This window comes from Heptranchias perlo, chromosome 14 (genome assembly GCF_035084215.1).
Source record: "Heptranchias perlo isolate sHepPer1 chromosome 14, sHepPer1.hap1, whole genome shotgun sequence".
In the NCBI taxonomy this organism is placed as follows: Eukaryota; Metazoa; Chordata; class Chondrichthyes; order Hexanchiformes; family Hexanchidae; genus Heptranchias; species Heptranchias perlo.
In genome coordinates this window covers 44259554-44275786 of record NC_090338.1, presented here as the reverse complement: position 1 = coordinate 44275786, position 16233 = coordinate 44259554, and the positions used below count along the sequence as shown (strand labels likewise).

General features: G+C 42.9%; 1 protein-coding gene across 7 annotated transcripts in view; it reads right to left on the bottom strand.

Annotated features, from left to right (window-relative positions):
* The window catches only part of rnf44 (ring finger protein 44), a 148585-nt gene that overhangs the window by 46719 nt on the left and 85633 nt on the right, over positions 1-16233 (bottom strand). For 6 of the 7 annotated variants that reach the window (XM_067996364.1, XM_067996363.1, XM_067996366.1 and 3 more), the window contains 3 exons: positions 11883-12076; positions 1885-2131; positions 296-463 (listed from right to left, as the gene is read on the bottom strand). In XM_067996364.1, the coding sequence (XP_067852465.1) occupies positions 296-463; positions 1885-2131; positions 11883-12076 (609 nt within the window). The remainder of the gene's footprint in view (positions 1-295; positions 464-1884; positions 2132-11882; positions 12077-16233) is intronic. The other variant, XM_067996365.1, reaches the window with a different exon arrangement.

Below are 16233 nucleotides of genomic sequence, written 5' to 3'. Positions count from 1 at the left end.
AGTTTCAGCTCCCACGGGGCTCCTCTGATGCAAGACGGATGCTGAATTCAGATGAACGTGCACCCTTGAATTTATTACCATCAAATTTATTATAATTAAAAATGTGACCATATGAAACTTTGTTAACTTCACAGAAGCTGCTCAGATACTAAAGAATATTTTAGAAACCGTAATTTTCTTTTGAGGGAAGGGGTGTGTCAACCATAACTCTTTTCTTCTAAACTAACAATTTTTTTTTTGACAGCCAAAGAATACTGGATTAACATGCCACATCTTCTCAAGTTACTAAACTCACAGGTGGTGGAACGCAGCAGACCGGGTAGTGCTGTCCACTGAACATTACTGAGCATGCTGGGACCTGTTGCGTGTTGCACCCTGGGATATGTTGCCCTGCATGGAGTGGGAAACCATGTGCCGTTACTGTGGTTACAGTGTAGGACACAGGGACTGTTCCTTGATGCATCTAGAAAAAAAATGGAAGAATTATTACTCACAACAGAGGACTGCAAATAGAGTTTTAAGAAATCAATGCCGAAATGACACCAACAGCAGGAACATTCTATTCATGTTTGTCTATGCATCTGGATAAAGTTAATTAAACAGTTCCTATTGTATGGAATAAGTAAGATTTCATGTCTGAACTGGATAGCTAAGAATCTCAACAATTTGGCCAATTTACAAACTGTACAGCTTTTTAAAATGTGCTTATTTAGAAGTATTGATTCAAGGGTACTAGACATGAATAGGTCGCAGTTGCACAAGAATTAATTCGCACAACCCAGTTCAGCATAAAGTATTACTTTTCAGTATGGGCAATAGCTAGCCAATGTCTTACTATTTTTTACTCCTCTTTGCTTTAGGTCACCAAATCATGAATCATTTTCCCAGTTAGATGAAATACTCAAAATTGCAAGCCAATTTTGCTCCCAATCCCAGCCTCAGGAAGAAAGCCAGTCAAGCCGGCCACCACTTCCCCTATGATTGGGATCTAACTGAAGAATTGGGAATACGAGACCTTGTGCAACTGGAACAAACACACACAGATCTACTGTGGTATTGCTCATTGTAAGCCAGAAGTTTTTAAAGACACAGTTGTTATACCAAGCAGCGTTAGCAGAGACACTGACTTATCAGCACAGAGGGTGGCGCTGGGATATGGGAACACTAGAAAGGGGGCTTGGGGTTTAGCAGTTCTGTACTGGGATGGGGGTCTCATGATCAAACATTTTGCGGGGCGGGCGGGGGGCGGTGTGTGTTAAAAATTGGATAGCCAGGTGGGTGAAGGATAGAATACTAAAGCCTGGTCTTCAGTTACTTCCAAGCCTTTATTCACAGAGATCAACACAACCCACACCCTAGATACACTCTCTTATAAATGGATACAAGAGAGTCCCCAATTGATACGCACCACCTGAATACAATTAACACTATTTGATACAAATCACACGGATACAATTAAAAGGTGGGGGGGGGGAGAAACAGTTCCAGGGTCTGGGCACACTATGGCAGGTTCCTGGGATCTGGGAGAATTGGAGATGGAGGTCGCAGAACACTGAGAGTGGATCCCAGGATCTGGAAGTGGGAGAGGACCAGAGTCTGGCAGGGGAAGCAAGGTCGAATGGTCTTGTGAGGTAGGGTGGCCCAGGAGAAAGAGGACCTGAACTGTCCTTGGTCCCTTTTAGGCCACACAACAGGGTGGGTGGTAATGTGTAGCAGTTGACTGCTGTTCCACCTTAAAACCAAATTAAGACATATGCATTGTGTATTTTTAGTTGGCAAAATTCACAATGGCGGTTATTCTTGCACCAGTGACACCCATTTAATTCAGAATGTAGCTGAAGAACAGAGCAACATTTATCTGACAAGGTGTTAAATGGCTCTAACCTGTTCGTGGAGATCCACCATGACAGGATTTTGCTGCGGAGGATGTGCAGCAGGGTGAAGCATACGTGGTGATAGATTTGTGTGATTGTAAGATCGGTTTTCATCTATAGGCAGTTGCTGTGAATATGGAGGATGGTGGTAGTTTTCATCCTGGTTGATGGGATTATGCAAAGGCCTGTCACGCCTACCCCACTGGCGTCGCGCAGGAGGACTGCAACAAACCGGCAAGAATGTAAAATGATTGAAACTGTAAAGAGAAAAGATTTAAAAATATACACCAAATCTAGACAATTTTCACATTTTCATTTTGAAGTTTATTTATCTGCATTGATCCCCCTTTTTTCTCCTTTATGTCCTCTTAGACTTTGATTATGATGGACAGGTGACTAGATATTTTCAAGCCCCCGGTGTTGCTGTGAAAATACAACCAAGCGCACAACCCCTGCTAATTTTAATTTCTTTCTTTTAACTAAGCAACTGACACTGCCCTGCCCTGAATATCCCAGTGAACAGATTGGCAACTTCACATGAAAGAAGTAGAGGGGGTGGAAAGAGAGTTGTCAAAATGCAAATTAGGATTTTAATCTTAGGGCTGAGTCCTGCTGAGGACTAAATGCTATCTCTGTTTGATAAATTCAGTCACTGAGGCCCTCCAACTCAATATCCCCCTCTTCCACTATTTCCCCTCCCCAAAGAAAACCTAAGCCACGCATTGGTCCTTAGCTAGCTTAGAATGAAGGGAAGCAACTAGGTTCCAATCAACGAGAAAAGCATGGGTTGGTGAGAGCGAAGGCTCCTTTTTTAAATGTTACTCTCTCTGGCAAAGTGCCTTGCCCTGGCTCAGCTCCATCTCAACAATATAGCCATGGTCGGCGCAAGGAATTTCATTATTCCAAGACCCATTATGTTGAAACAGCCAAGCACTGCTTCCCAACTAGAGTTACTTTTGAGAGTCCCTGAAAGAGATCCTTTTGCAATAAAGAGATGTCTTTTGCACCTCTCGACCACTCCACTGCCTCTGTGTTATCAGACTGCTTGTCCAGCATCCAGTCTTGGATGAGCCGCAATGTTCTCCAACTAAACATTGGTAAGATGGAAGCCATTATCTTTGTCCCCACCACAAACTCCGAACCGTTGCCATTGATTCCATCTCCCTCAGAGCTGTCACCATCTCAGGCTGAAACTGTTTGCAACCTCTGCATCCTATTCGATCCCAAGCTTCGTTTCGATAGACTCTATCACAAAGACCATTTACTTCCACCTCTATAACATTGCCCACCTCTGGCCCTGCCTCAACCTAGCTCCTGCTGAAACCCTCTTCCATGCCTGTATCACCTCTACACTTAACCATTTCAATGGTTTCTTGGCCAGTCTACCATCTTTCACCCTCAAGATATTTCATGTCATACAAAATTCTCCTGCCTGTATCCTATCCTGCACCAAGTCCTGCTCACGCATCAAGATTGTCCTCTCTGACCTCTACTGGCTCCCCATCAACTCAAAATTTAAAATTCTTTTCCTTCATGGCCTTGCCCATCCCCACCTCAGTAACTTTCTCCAGTACTGCAACCGCTGCCACCAAACTCTCCATTCCTCTCACCCTGGCCACTTGTCCACTTCCACTTCCTTAGCCCTACCATTGTGGCTGTGCCTTTAGCCGCCTAGGCCATACGCTCTAGAATTCCCTCCCTACATCCCTTTGCTTCTACACCTCCACTTCCTCCTTTTCAACCAAGCTTTTAGTCACCCCTCCTAATTTCCCTTTCTTCAGCTCAGCATCCATTATTCCCCTTTTGCCTCTGTTTTTTCTATGTTAAAGGCACAAGTTCCAGATTGAAATTCATTCATGCAAAACACAGAGATGGGAAACACTCTTCCACTATGTGAATACATTTCTAGCGATGCAATACATTTTTTAGTAATGTTTAAGCATTGCTGAGCTCTGCAACAGCAGTGGTTATTTCCTATCAGCACTACAAAATTCTTACTGGATTTAAATTGAACTCCAATCTGCAGGAGAGTGCTGTTTTCAGGGCAACTTATACGACCCGGTATAATAAGACGACAAAGTGGGTGCAGGTAGGCAATGGAGTACATGTTTGTTAGTCATAACCCCTTAACTTAAGAAAAGGCAAACATAGTGTCATCCACAGAAGACACCAGTTTTCAGGGCAATCCACTTGACCCAATGTGCAAAACAACCTGCAAAACTGCACAGAAACACATGATGACAATTTCTACTTAAGAGCTCCAGAAACAAGTCACCTGTACTGGAGGCAAAATGAGGAACAGTAAGATATGGAGTTTAGGTCACAAGACCTCTAAAATAGCAATAAAGGGTATGCTTTTCCTGTGAGGTTTGATCAATAACTTCATTTTGTTTTGGTACCTGTCGAGCAAGTACGGGCATTTTTCCAATGACAGCCACAATGATGATAATTAACAGAATGGAGAGACTGTCTGTGCTCCTCCAACTGCTGAATAGATATATATTTTAAAAACTGTCCATTCAGCCTGCACTTCTTTACTGCGCTATATCGCCATCCCACATCTATCCGTTTACCTTGAATGCGATTTTTTCCTACCTCCCCAATGTTAAAAACAGTAAGGATTGCTGGAAAAATAACAACTCAAAACCAAATTCTCAAGAAGCTATGAAGGTCTTTCTCTTGAAGAGGATAAATTCAATATTGAATTTTTCCATGACGCAAATGGTTTGCACCATACAAACAAATTGAAACATAAACCAGTTTTCAAAGTGTCAGACTGACACTGGTACCTGTTTAGGTGCTTTGCAGTGTCACAGACATCTGTATCAAAGCAACATAAATACTAGAATCTATGACGTACTTTATTTCCTCCGAATGTGTGATTATAAAATTTATCAAATAGATTTTACCTGTGTGTGGCACAATTCCTCTATTACTTAATTTCACATTGCTAGATTGAGTATCAATGCAAATATTAGTGGATTTTAACAGAGGAACAGCCGAGAAGCACCAGAATCCAAAGTACACCTGATTATACACAAGCAGACCAAGACTCATTAGTTCTAATGAGCAATCTGACTAGCAAAACAGAAGGGGATTACAGCATGTTAAAAAGTATATATTCTTAAAAACCATCATCATGTACAAACAGAAACAATTAATGTCCAGCGAGTCTTATGCTGAAATATGGAACTGAAAGTAAATTCAAATGCCGGGACATTAATTACTGGTTCAGGATAAGCCATTTTATGCATTCATATATACTACAACAACAACTTGCATTTATATAACAACTTTAATGTAGAAAAACGTTCCATGGAGCTTTACAGAAGTGCAAGGAATGTGGACACCAAACTAAAGCAGCAGGAATTATGAGAGCTCACGATAAGATCAAGGTCCCTATCTCTGTAACCGTCTCCAGCGCTACAACCCTCCGAGAACTCTGGCCTCTTGTCCATCCTCCACTTCATTCACCCCAACACTGGTGGCTGTGCTTTCAGCCATCTAGGTAGTAAGCTCTGGAATTTCCTCCCTAAACCCCACCCCCACCATCCTCCTTTAAGACCTTCCTTAAAACCTACCTCTTTGACCAAGCTTTGTCACCTGTCCTAATGTATTCTTCTTTGGTTTGATGTCAATTTTTGTCTGATTATGCTCCTGTAAAGCACCTTGGGACATTTTATTACATTAAAGGCATTATATAAATGCAAGTTGTTGTTGCTGTTGCGTGGGTCTGTTCACTGATGATTCCACAGTGTTCAGGTCCATTCACAACTCCTCCGATAATGAAACAGCCTATTTCAGAATAAAGCCAGACCTGGATAACATCCAGGCTTGGGCTGACAAGTGGCAGGTAACATGCATGTCAAATAAGTGTTGGGCAATGACCATCATGAATAGGAGAAGGCCCAGCCATCTCTTTAACCTTCAATACACCTTCATCGCCTGGATGGGTACTCAGCGAGCTGTGGCTCACTCTCTAGCATACATTTAAGGAATTTGAAAAGGAAAGGGAGGTTGGAAATGGGACAGTAGTGAACAAGGATAGAGGGGTCAAGGGTGGATTTTTTGAGGAGTGGGGTGATGATGGTAGTTTTGAAAAGTAGGAGAGGAACCATTTACCACATTGGCTAAATGGGGACCAGGAAGGGGAATTTGGTGTTCAAGAGTTTAGTGCGAATGGAGTCGAAGGATGTGATGAGCTTTGATACAGCAGGAAGGAGATAGGGAGAAATATGAGTGAGTGAGTGAGTGAGTGAGTGAGTGAGTGAGAGAGAGAAAAATGAGGGGCAGGGGGGAGGAAAAGAGAACAAGTATACATGCTTGCGTGTGTTCAGGACTAGGGTAGGGATAAGGCTGTTTTTTTTTGGCTAAGTGGGCTTTTTTAAAAATTCGTTCATGGGATGTGGGCGTCGCTGGCGAAGCCAAGATTTATTGCCCATCCCTAATTGCCCTCGAGAAGGTGGTGGTGAGCCGCCTTCTTGAACCACTGCAGTCCGTGTGGTGAAGGTTCTCCCACAGTGCTGTTAGGAAGGCAGTTCCAGGATTTTGACCCTGCGACGATGAAGGAACAGCGATATATTTCAAGTCGGAATGGCGTGTGACTTGGAGGGGAACGTGCAGGTGGTGTTGTTCCCATGTACCTGCTGCTCTTGTCCTTCTAAGTGGTAGAGGTTGTGGGTTTGGGAGGTGCTGTTGAAGAAGCCTTGGCGAGTTGCTGCAGTGCATCCTGTGGATGGTACACACTGCAGCCACGGTGCGCCGGTGATGGAGGGAGTGGATGTTTAGGGTGGTGGATGGGGTGCCAATCTAGTGGGCTGCTTTGTCCTGGATAGTATCGAGCTTCTTGAGTGTTGTTGGAGCTGCACTCATCCAGGCAAGTGGAGAGTATTCCATCACATTCCTGACTTGTGCCTTGTAGATGGTGGAAAGGCTTTGGGGAGTCAGGTGGTGAGTCACTCGCCGCAGAATACCCAGCCTCTGACCTGCTCTTGTAGTTACACAGTATTTATATGGCTGGTCCAGTTAAGTTTCTAGACAATGGTGACCCCCAGGATGTTGATGGTGGGGGATTCGGCAATGGTAATGCCATTGAATGTCAAGGGGAGGTGGTTAGACTCTCTCTTGCTGAAGATGGTCATAGCCTAGCACTTGTCTGGCGCGCATGTTACTTGCCACTTATCTGCCCTAGCCTGGATGTTGTCCAGGTCTTGCTGCATGCGGGCTCGGACTGCTTCATTACTTGAGGGGTTGCGAATGGAACTGAACACTGTGCAATCATCAGCGAACATCCCCATTTCTGACCTTATGATGGAGGGAAGGTCATTGATGAAGCAGCTGAAGATGGTTGGGCCTAGGACACTGTCCTGAGGAACTCCTGCAGCAATGTCCTGGGGCTGAGATGATTGGCCTCCAACAATCACTACCATCTTCCTTTGTGCTCGGTATGACTCCAGCCACTGTAGAGTTTTCCCCCTGATTCCCATTGACTTGGTGCCACACTCGGTCAAATGCTGCCTTGATGTCAGGGGTAGTCACTCTCACCTCACTTCTGGAATTCAGCTCTTTTGTCCATGTTTGGACCAAGGCTGTAATGAGGTCTGGAGCCCAGTGGTCCTGGCGGAACCCAAACTGAGCATCGGTGAGCAGGTTATTGGTGAGTAAGTGCCGCTTGATAGCACTGTCGACGACACCTTCCATCACTTTGCTGATGATTGAGAGTAGACTGATGGGGCGGTAATTGGCTGGATTGGATTTGCCCTGCTTTTTGTGGACCGGATATACCTGGGCAATTTTCCACATTGTCGGGTAGATGCCAGTGTTGTAGCTGTACTGGAACAACTTGGCTAGAGGCGCGGCTAGTTCTGGAGCACAAGTCTTCAGCACTACAGCCGGGATGTTGTCGGGGCCCATAGCCTTTGCTGTATCCAGTGCACTCAGCCGTTTCTTGATATTACGTGGAGTGAATTGAATTGGCTGAAGACTGGCTTCTGTGATGGTGGGGATATCGGGAGGAGGCCGAGATGGATCATTCACTCGGCACTTCTGGCTGAAGATGGCTGCAAACGCTTCAGCCTTGTCTTTTGCACTCACGTGCTGGACTCTGCCATCACTGAGGATGGGGAGATGGGGATGTTTGCAGAGCCTTCTCTTCCCGTTGGTTGTTTAATTGTCCACCACCATTCACGACTGGATGTGGCGAGACTGCAGAGCTTTGATCTCATCCGTTGGTTGTGGAATCGCTTAGCTCTGTCTATAGCATGTTGCTTCCGTTGTTTAGCGTGCATGTAGTTCTGAGTTGTAGCTTCACCAGGTTGGCACCTCATTTTTAGGTACGCCTGGTGCTGCTCCTGGCATGCTCTTCTACACTCCTCATTGAACCAGGGTTGATCCCTAGGACTGGTGAATGTATGGTCTCTATCTTGTTGACAAAGAAGTCAATAAACTCCTCTTGCGTTAGTTGTTAGAGGCGAGAGTGAAGGAAGCGGGGAGAGGCGAGAGGGGTTTATAAAAGCAGTTGGGAGTGGAGCAAAGCAGTCGTTCAGAATTATTCTACAGCACTGGGCCATTTTGGCAGAGGAGAGTGAAGCCTGGTAGAGCTTGACATGGTTAAGCCAGATCTAGTGATGGATGGCTAAGCCAGCTGTGCACCAGGTGCCTTATGGACTCAAGGGAGCAAAGGTGGAAGCGCAGCATGAAAGCAGGGATAGGAGATAGGTTTTGCTGGGTACAAGGCAACAAACATGGAGGTGAAGAGTGGTTAAGTAATTTAACAACTGCAGAGGTATCATAGCAAATAGAGGGCCAAAAGCTGGGCAGTATGGCGTACAAGAGCGCCAGTGTAAGTGATTTGAGAAGGTGTTTTTACAGTGCGAGCATAGAGGATGTGGGGTTGAAGGAGGTAAGGGGATGCAGGTAGTGAGGAATACAGGGGATGGCCAGAGATTGTCTTGCTGGTAATCAAGACCATGAAGTAGCAAGGCCACAAGCGATGGTGATGTCGAGTGGAATACGCGTAGGAGAGTTTACATCGAAGAATAGGTTTAAAGAGGACAGGAGGGCAGTGAATTTAGGAGAGAGGAATGAGATCTGAAATGGAGATGGAAATACATACAGATATGTATGAGATTGTGCTTTGCTCTTGCTTGTTTGGAAATGGACATTTATTTTTACTTTCCAGAAAAAGGAGCAGTCAAGCAGCTCATTAGTATTGTGTAGAACAGCATCATAGTGTACAACTGTTTGGAATTGCAGATAAAGGGGATGCAAGCACTTATAGCCTCCAGCTCCTGCTCTGCAATGAACCTCTGCATATAAAATAGGAAATCAACATGGCATCTGAAAGTGACAGGTAAAGGAATACTAAAGGACTCAACAGCAATGGTCAGAGTTCCTGCTGTATGGAGCGGGAGAGGGGTGGTCAAGTTGGTCAGCTTCATGCATGGCATAAAAATTATATACTGTAGCTGGTAGTAGACTGTCAGTCATACAAGTTCCCAACGACATTTCTGTGGTATGTGAGAAGGCCACGGAACTGATGAGGCACAAGTAGGGAACGAGAGGAATATATTGAAAAATATAAAAGGACTATTGCAAAGCATTCTTTCAAATATATCAGAAACAAAAGAACTTGCATTTATATAGAACCTTTCACATCCTCAGGACATTGCAAAGTGTTCCACAGCCAATAAATTAAATTAAGTGTAGTCGCTGTCATGTAGGCAAATGTGGCAGCCAATTCTGCACAGCAAGGTCCCACAAACAGCAAATGAGAAAAATAACCAACTGATTTTGTGGTTTTGGTTGAGAGGTGAATTTGGCCAAGATGCCAGGAAAACTCCCCTGCGCTCTTTGAATAATGTCATGAGATCTTTTATGTTCACCTGAACAGAGAGGCAAAGCCTTATTAAACATCTCAACCAGAAGACACCACCTCCTACAATGCAGCACTTCTTCAGGAGAGTACTGAAATGTCAGACCAGATGATGTGCTCAGTTTGTGGGTGGAGGGTCATGTCTGGGAACAGGGAAGTGTTTTTACATTGAGGGGGGTGGGGAAGGTGACACCTATGTTGAGAGAGGAAAATAAGATAAAGAACAGAATGGAAGCCTTTGGACTTTGGAGGAAGGCACAATAAAAAGGCATAGGAAACTGAAGGTAAACAAAGCTCCTGGCTAACAATTTCCAACTAATGGTGCTGGTAGAGTTGGCTCAGGAGATTACACATCCCATACTTACATCTTTCAAACTCATTGGAAGCAGTTAACATCAAAAGGAAATAGAAAGTGGCAATTTTAACCCCATCTTTCAAAAAAAAAGGTGAGAGATGAACCCTCAAATTACCAACTTGTGAGCCTTATCACCATTGTGGGGTAAGTGTTCCAGATTTTGATCAGGAATATCGTAAGGGATCATCTGGAAGTATAGGGTCTGACTAGAGACCACCCAGAAAGGACAGGTTGTATTTCACCAATTTACTGTAATTCACTGAGGAAGTTACAGATAGAAGTCAGTTATCTACCAGAGTTTCAGGAAGAAATTTGATATTGTCCTACAAAACAGATTCACAGTGTGCGCCTATAGAATAGATGACAAAGTATTAGGCCGGACAGATGCATGACTGAAACATAAAGATAGATAGGTGGAAAGCAGTTCCCGGTGGAGTCCCACAGGTGATTATGTTTGGGCCATTTGGCGGTTTGTAATTTTTATAAGTGACTTAAAAGGATGGAACATTGTTCAAGGTATCTAAATTTGTGGATGACATCAAAATCAGTGCCTGATGATGCTAACCAGTGTGTGATAATCCAAAAGGATCTGGACAGGCTCGGTCAATGGACACAGATGGCCAATGGGAGTTCAACATGGATGAGTGTATGTCATGAAATTAGGTAGAAGAAATGAGAATATAGACTACATATTAAATGGAACTGTGCTTGAGATAACAAGCAGGAAAAAGTTATGGGGGGGGGGGGGCGGTATTGGCGGATAGGCTGTTAAAAGCTGTCAGTTCAGTGTTTGCAGATGGTGAAGAAACCAAATAAATGTTAGGATGCACAGCTGAGGATGTGAATTACAAGTCTAAGGAGGTAGGTAATGTTGAAGTTGGTGAGGTTACATCTGGGAGTCTATGTTCACTTTTGGTCTCTGTACCACAGTTATCTTGTAGAGTTATTGAAGGCATTCTGAGGAGGGCTATGAAGCTGATTCCTGAACTTAGAAGGCTGAGTTATGAGCCTACCTTGGGAATTGGAGAGTGAAAGGGTACTTGATCTTTTAACATTTTGAAGGGTGTGGAGAATTTTGGACCAGGAACATTCCATCGAGCACAGGATTTGATGACTGGGGACACCATTTAAAGTTAATGGTATCAAAGGAAGTAAAACAGTGATAGGTTTGTAGAAAGATTAATAATGGGGGGGTGGAACAGGAAACCATGGCAGATTTTTAAAAAAAGAACCAGATGAACTCCTGTTAGAAAAGGAGATTCAAGGCCATTAGTTCCAGAATCATGGTAAGGAAACTGATGTGAGATTCAGAAGGATAGGCTAGATGGATCAATAGTCTTTTGCTGCATAAAGCATTAAGATATAATACTACAACTCAATCGAGCAAATAAATACTAATGAGCCAATTTTAGATTTTATTCAAGTGCATTCTAATTCCTTGTAGCAACACGCATACTTCAAGAACCAACTCACTATTTTGAAAGAGTAATGTATTGAAATGTCGTACCCAATACAAGATGGAACAAGGCAACCACAGAGAGCAGGATACTCCCTCCTCAGCTACATGCCAGAATTTATCAAACCAAGATAGCTAAATTCAGAAGGAAAGAAGCGCATCTTCCAAAGAGCTTGCCTGTAAAATCTGGTGATGAAATTTAGCGCTCCCATGTTTGGACATGGATACCATTGCTATCAACTCCCCTTCCAATTATTAGCCAGCCTTGCAGCAAACTGTACATGCCCTGAGAAGCTGGAAGTATACCTCTAATCTGGTACTCACCTTCTCCTGTGATGTGCTGGTGTATTGCACCGTTCCCCTGAGAATCGTCGCTGGTTGAAAGGGGCTGAGGGTGGCCGCCTATTCACTGTTATTTCCCATGGTCGCATTGGTGGCGTCTGGGGAGGAGATGCACTCTGGATCTCAAGGACAGAATGAGAGAGACGCCGGCGTTTTGGGCTGGGACTGTCGTCGCTCTGCAAAGCGCAACAAAAGAAGCACAGATATAATCCAAGCACTACTGGCATCTTTAAGACAGACATGGGCAGGAATTGAGATTTAACGCCAACAGGAATTGTGAGCGGTTTTCACAGACAAGATTTCACTAGTGGTGAATTTTGACCATGAAATTACAGAATTCAAGAAATCAGACACCTACATCAAAAAGCAATTTAAAAACACTGCAATTACCTGGAGCCACAACACATTCTATTTGAGGTCAATGAAAGAAGCACTTGAATGATTACTCTGAACCTTGCCTTTGTGTAACTTGAACACAAGTGTAAATCTAATAGAGACTAGGGAAAGTCAGCATTCTACAGGATGGGGAATGGAATTCAGACTGAGCCAGATTCGTGTGCTGATTTAATCATTTGGTATATTGTTCTCAAAATTAAACTAAACAAATATATATCAAAACCAAGATTTTCAAACTAGAACTAGTAACAGGTAGAGTGAGATGTCAAAAGCACTTCAATTGGTGCAAAACTTTCCAGTAACAGAGGCAGCAATAGGGAAATCTGCTTCATAAGAAATGACTGAAATTTGCAGGATTACAACCACAGTGCAAAACGTTGCAACTCACAAAAGGCAAGAGAGAAACTGGAGCTGGGCTCAAGGATTGCAAGGAACAGGAAGAGTGGATTGGGGAGGGGGCTTGAAACTTGGTGTGGGAAGGAGTAAGTGGCCAGGGCTTAGTAAGGAACAGGGAGCCTGAGAGCACTTGGGCATGTGCTCACAGTAGTAAAAAGATAATTATTGGTAACATACGATTCTGAAATTTGGGTAACAGAAATTAAGATTTAATTTCCCACTGTTTAAATGTAAAAACAAGACCTAAGGAAACTCCACTTTTTCCTATTTAATAAACTGAAATATTTCAATCAGTGAAAGTGTGATTTTACTTAAGCAGCTGCAGGTCATCATGTAGTGCAAAGAGTGGTACATAAAGAGGAAGTGGAAATTATTCTAGATTATAGCTGCACAGCTTTAGTTTTATGCAATTTGATAGTGGACAATTTATTCAAGGAAAAAGGGAAATTGCAGAATGTGCATTTATAATTCAATTAAATGGTATTTTAATTATCAATCTGCTTAAATTACATTCATTTTCCATGTTAGTCACTGGCTCACTTCTCTTCCCAAGTAATTTTTTTAAATCACAGCAATAAAGAAAGCCCGTGCCTATTTCCTGTCCTTAAATTCCATCACTATCAGTGGTGGTGTAACTGGACGTAAAATTTCTCTTACGGAGTATAAAATTATTTCTTATTCTCACCACTGCTGATACCTGCTGATTTAGTATTGCACATTCCTGCCATTTGATTTTGAAATGATAACAGCTTTTCTCCATACTGTAACTAGCATATTTTTACATACATGCATTTTGAAAAAAGTGTGGTTTAAATGGAATCATGGAATTAATTATACAGGCTGCTGGCCTCTAGGTTTAGCCTGAGATTCTGGAAGGGTATACTAGAGAACTTTCATTACTTTGTGGACCTTGTTGGCCTCAATGCATTTGCCTTCCCTTCCTCCTGTACACTTTTCAAAATCAAGTTTGGCATCACCTAATACCTACTTGTCAATTTATCTTCTCAACTTCAGTGGGCTTCTCCACCTAAGGTTCTTGAAAAAAAAAAGTCCATACACCTTGGTTACACTTTCTGTCAAGCCTTAATTCTGGGGCGGTCCCTAGTTATGGCATCACACACCCATCTTTAATCCACAGGAATCTCTGACATCTCAATGGAGAAGTCATTGCTTGAAGCAGGTGGTTTGCATCTGGGAGTAACTTTATATGACAGTTACAATAGAAACATTCAGGCTTTTTTTTGGTCATCAAAGTGAGAGGTACAAGCACCGCAAAATGGAACCGTTCCTATTTCAAGCACTTAGTGTCAGCATCAAATACTTCATGGTTAGTAAAGTAAAGCTGCCCAACAATGTGCCTCAGCCCCAACATTAGAAAAGCACTCCTTAGAGCATCAATATAACATTTTCCACTTCCCACACCAGTCAACCCATGGCCTTTCTGAGTGAGACTGCCAATTGGGGTCAGTTCTGTGGTGTGGGCCCATGCTCACAAGAAACTGTGTTGAATCTGCCCAAACACATTTCACATTAAGATTCTTATGGTCCACAGGCACAGGAGACAGGCTTTAATTTCCCAACAGCCCAAAATTATATTCTTTATCAAAAATTACAATTTACTGGCAAATAGAAAGACCAGTAAAACACACAAGTTTTATTCTTAAAAAATGGGAAGGTTTGTTGCAGTCAAGAGGATATACTCTATCACATAGTGCCGCATGAGCTGCAAGTGGCAAACATTTACGTTTATGCGGATTTTCAATAAAACACTCAATTAGAACAGGAATCATTGGAAATAAGTCTCCTTACTGCCAACTTTGTTTGCATTTTATGTGATTGAATGAGGTCAGAGAGATTTGGGCTGGAATTCAAAATCCATCTATAATTAATTTAGGAGATATTAAAATCATCCAAAGAGTTAATCTAGTATTAGCCACTCTCATCAGCAGAATCAAGTACAGTAACACAGCTGCCGTCATTGCCTGATTCAGCAATATAAATAGTGAAACCATATATTATATAGACACACACACAAGCAGATCTCCTGTGGTTTTGCTCATGGTAAATCAGAGAATACACTGGCTTAGAAATTTGATCGCGTCTGAAAAAGTACACACAAGTGCGCTGCACCTACCTGTTCATGTAGTCACAAAGACCACATCAAATTGGTGCTGCCAGATCATTATAATGAGTCAGGTGTGCACCCAGTGCTACCTCCGCTCTTCATTGGTTGCGCGCCTGTTTTGGGCGGCAGGAAATCAGGTTTCACTGATGCTACTTCAAGGCAGCTGGCATCTCTTAAAAGGAAAGGCGCACTCAGGGTGCAGGTAGCAGGAAAACGCTGTGAAAGGTCCAAAATGGTGAGAAGAGGTACAGATAGGGTACCCAGATTCTCTGATGCATCTTTGGAGGACTTGGTCTAGGTGGAAGGGGGGGGCGAGGGGGGTGCAAAAAGCTCTCCAGGAACACCTCCGTCGCCAGTGGGAAGAGGTTGCAGAGGAGGTTAGTGTCAGAAGCTTAGCTCCTAGGACATGGCAATAATGCAGGTAAATATGCAATGACCACACCAGAGTAGTCATGGTAAGAATCTTACCTCTTATCTCAATTACTCCGCCCTCATACCTCCACCACCTGCAGCTACACTACTCAAAAAAATTCAGGAAGGGACTATTACTTAAATGGAAAGAAAATAATGTTCGTGGAAAATGAAAGAGATCTTGGGGACAAGATTGGCAATAAATTGAAGCTATTGCAACAATGCTCTGTGGCAGTGAGAAAAGCAAATCAGATGTTGGGATGCGTTATAAGGTCAATATTGAGCAGAAATAGTGAGGTAATCCTGCCACTTTATAAATCATTGGTGCGACCGCAATTAGAATACTGTACAGTACTGTTCTGGTTGCCACTGTACAAAAAGGATATTGCAGCTATTGAAAGGATACAGAAGAGGGATACCAGAATGATTTGAGGTAATGGAGGGATTGGATTATGAGGAGTGATTATGTAAATTAGGCATGTTTTCAATGGAAAAGAGAAAGTTGAGAGGTGATATTGCTATTTTTAGGATTCTAAAAAGATTAGATAATGTAGACCATAACAAGCTATTTCACTTGTCTAGAACAGTAGAACCACAGGTCACATCCTGCATTTGATGAGGGGGTAAATTCAAAACTAATTTGCAGAAACAATATTTCAATGAGCGAGTGAGTGGTCAATGTATGGAACAGGCTACCTAGGGAGATGGTGGAAGCAGTTAGTGTTGATTCATTCTCATGCAAATTAGATAAATTTCTTTCAGAAAATAACATTTTGGTTTACAGTATAGGAGTAATTTGAGACATTGCATGTGGTATGTGTAGCATACTTGGTAGGAACAGGTGACTTTTGGATCTATGGTTCCCAAAAGGGTTTTACTCATGTCATGTGTGGGTCTGTTGTGGACTAATTGATTGAGATTGATTGCTCTGATTAGTCAACAACTTCATTATCGTTTCATCATGTAACTACCAGGATGGTAGAAAAAGAACTAGATGGACCGTGG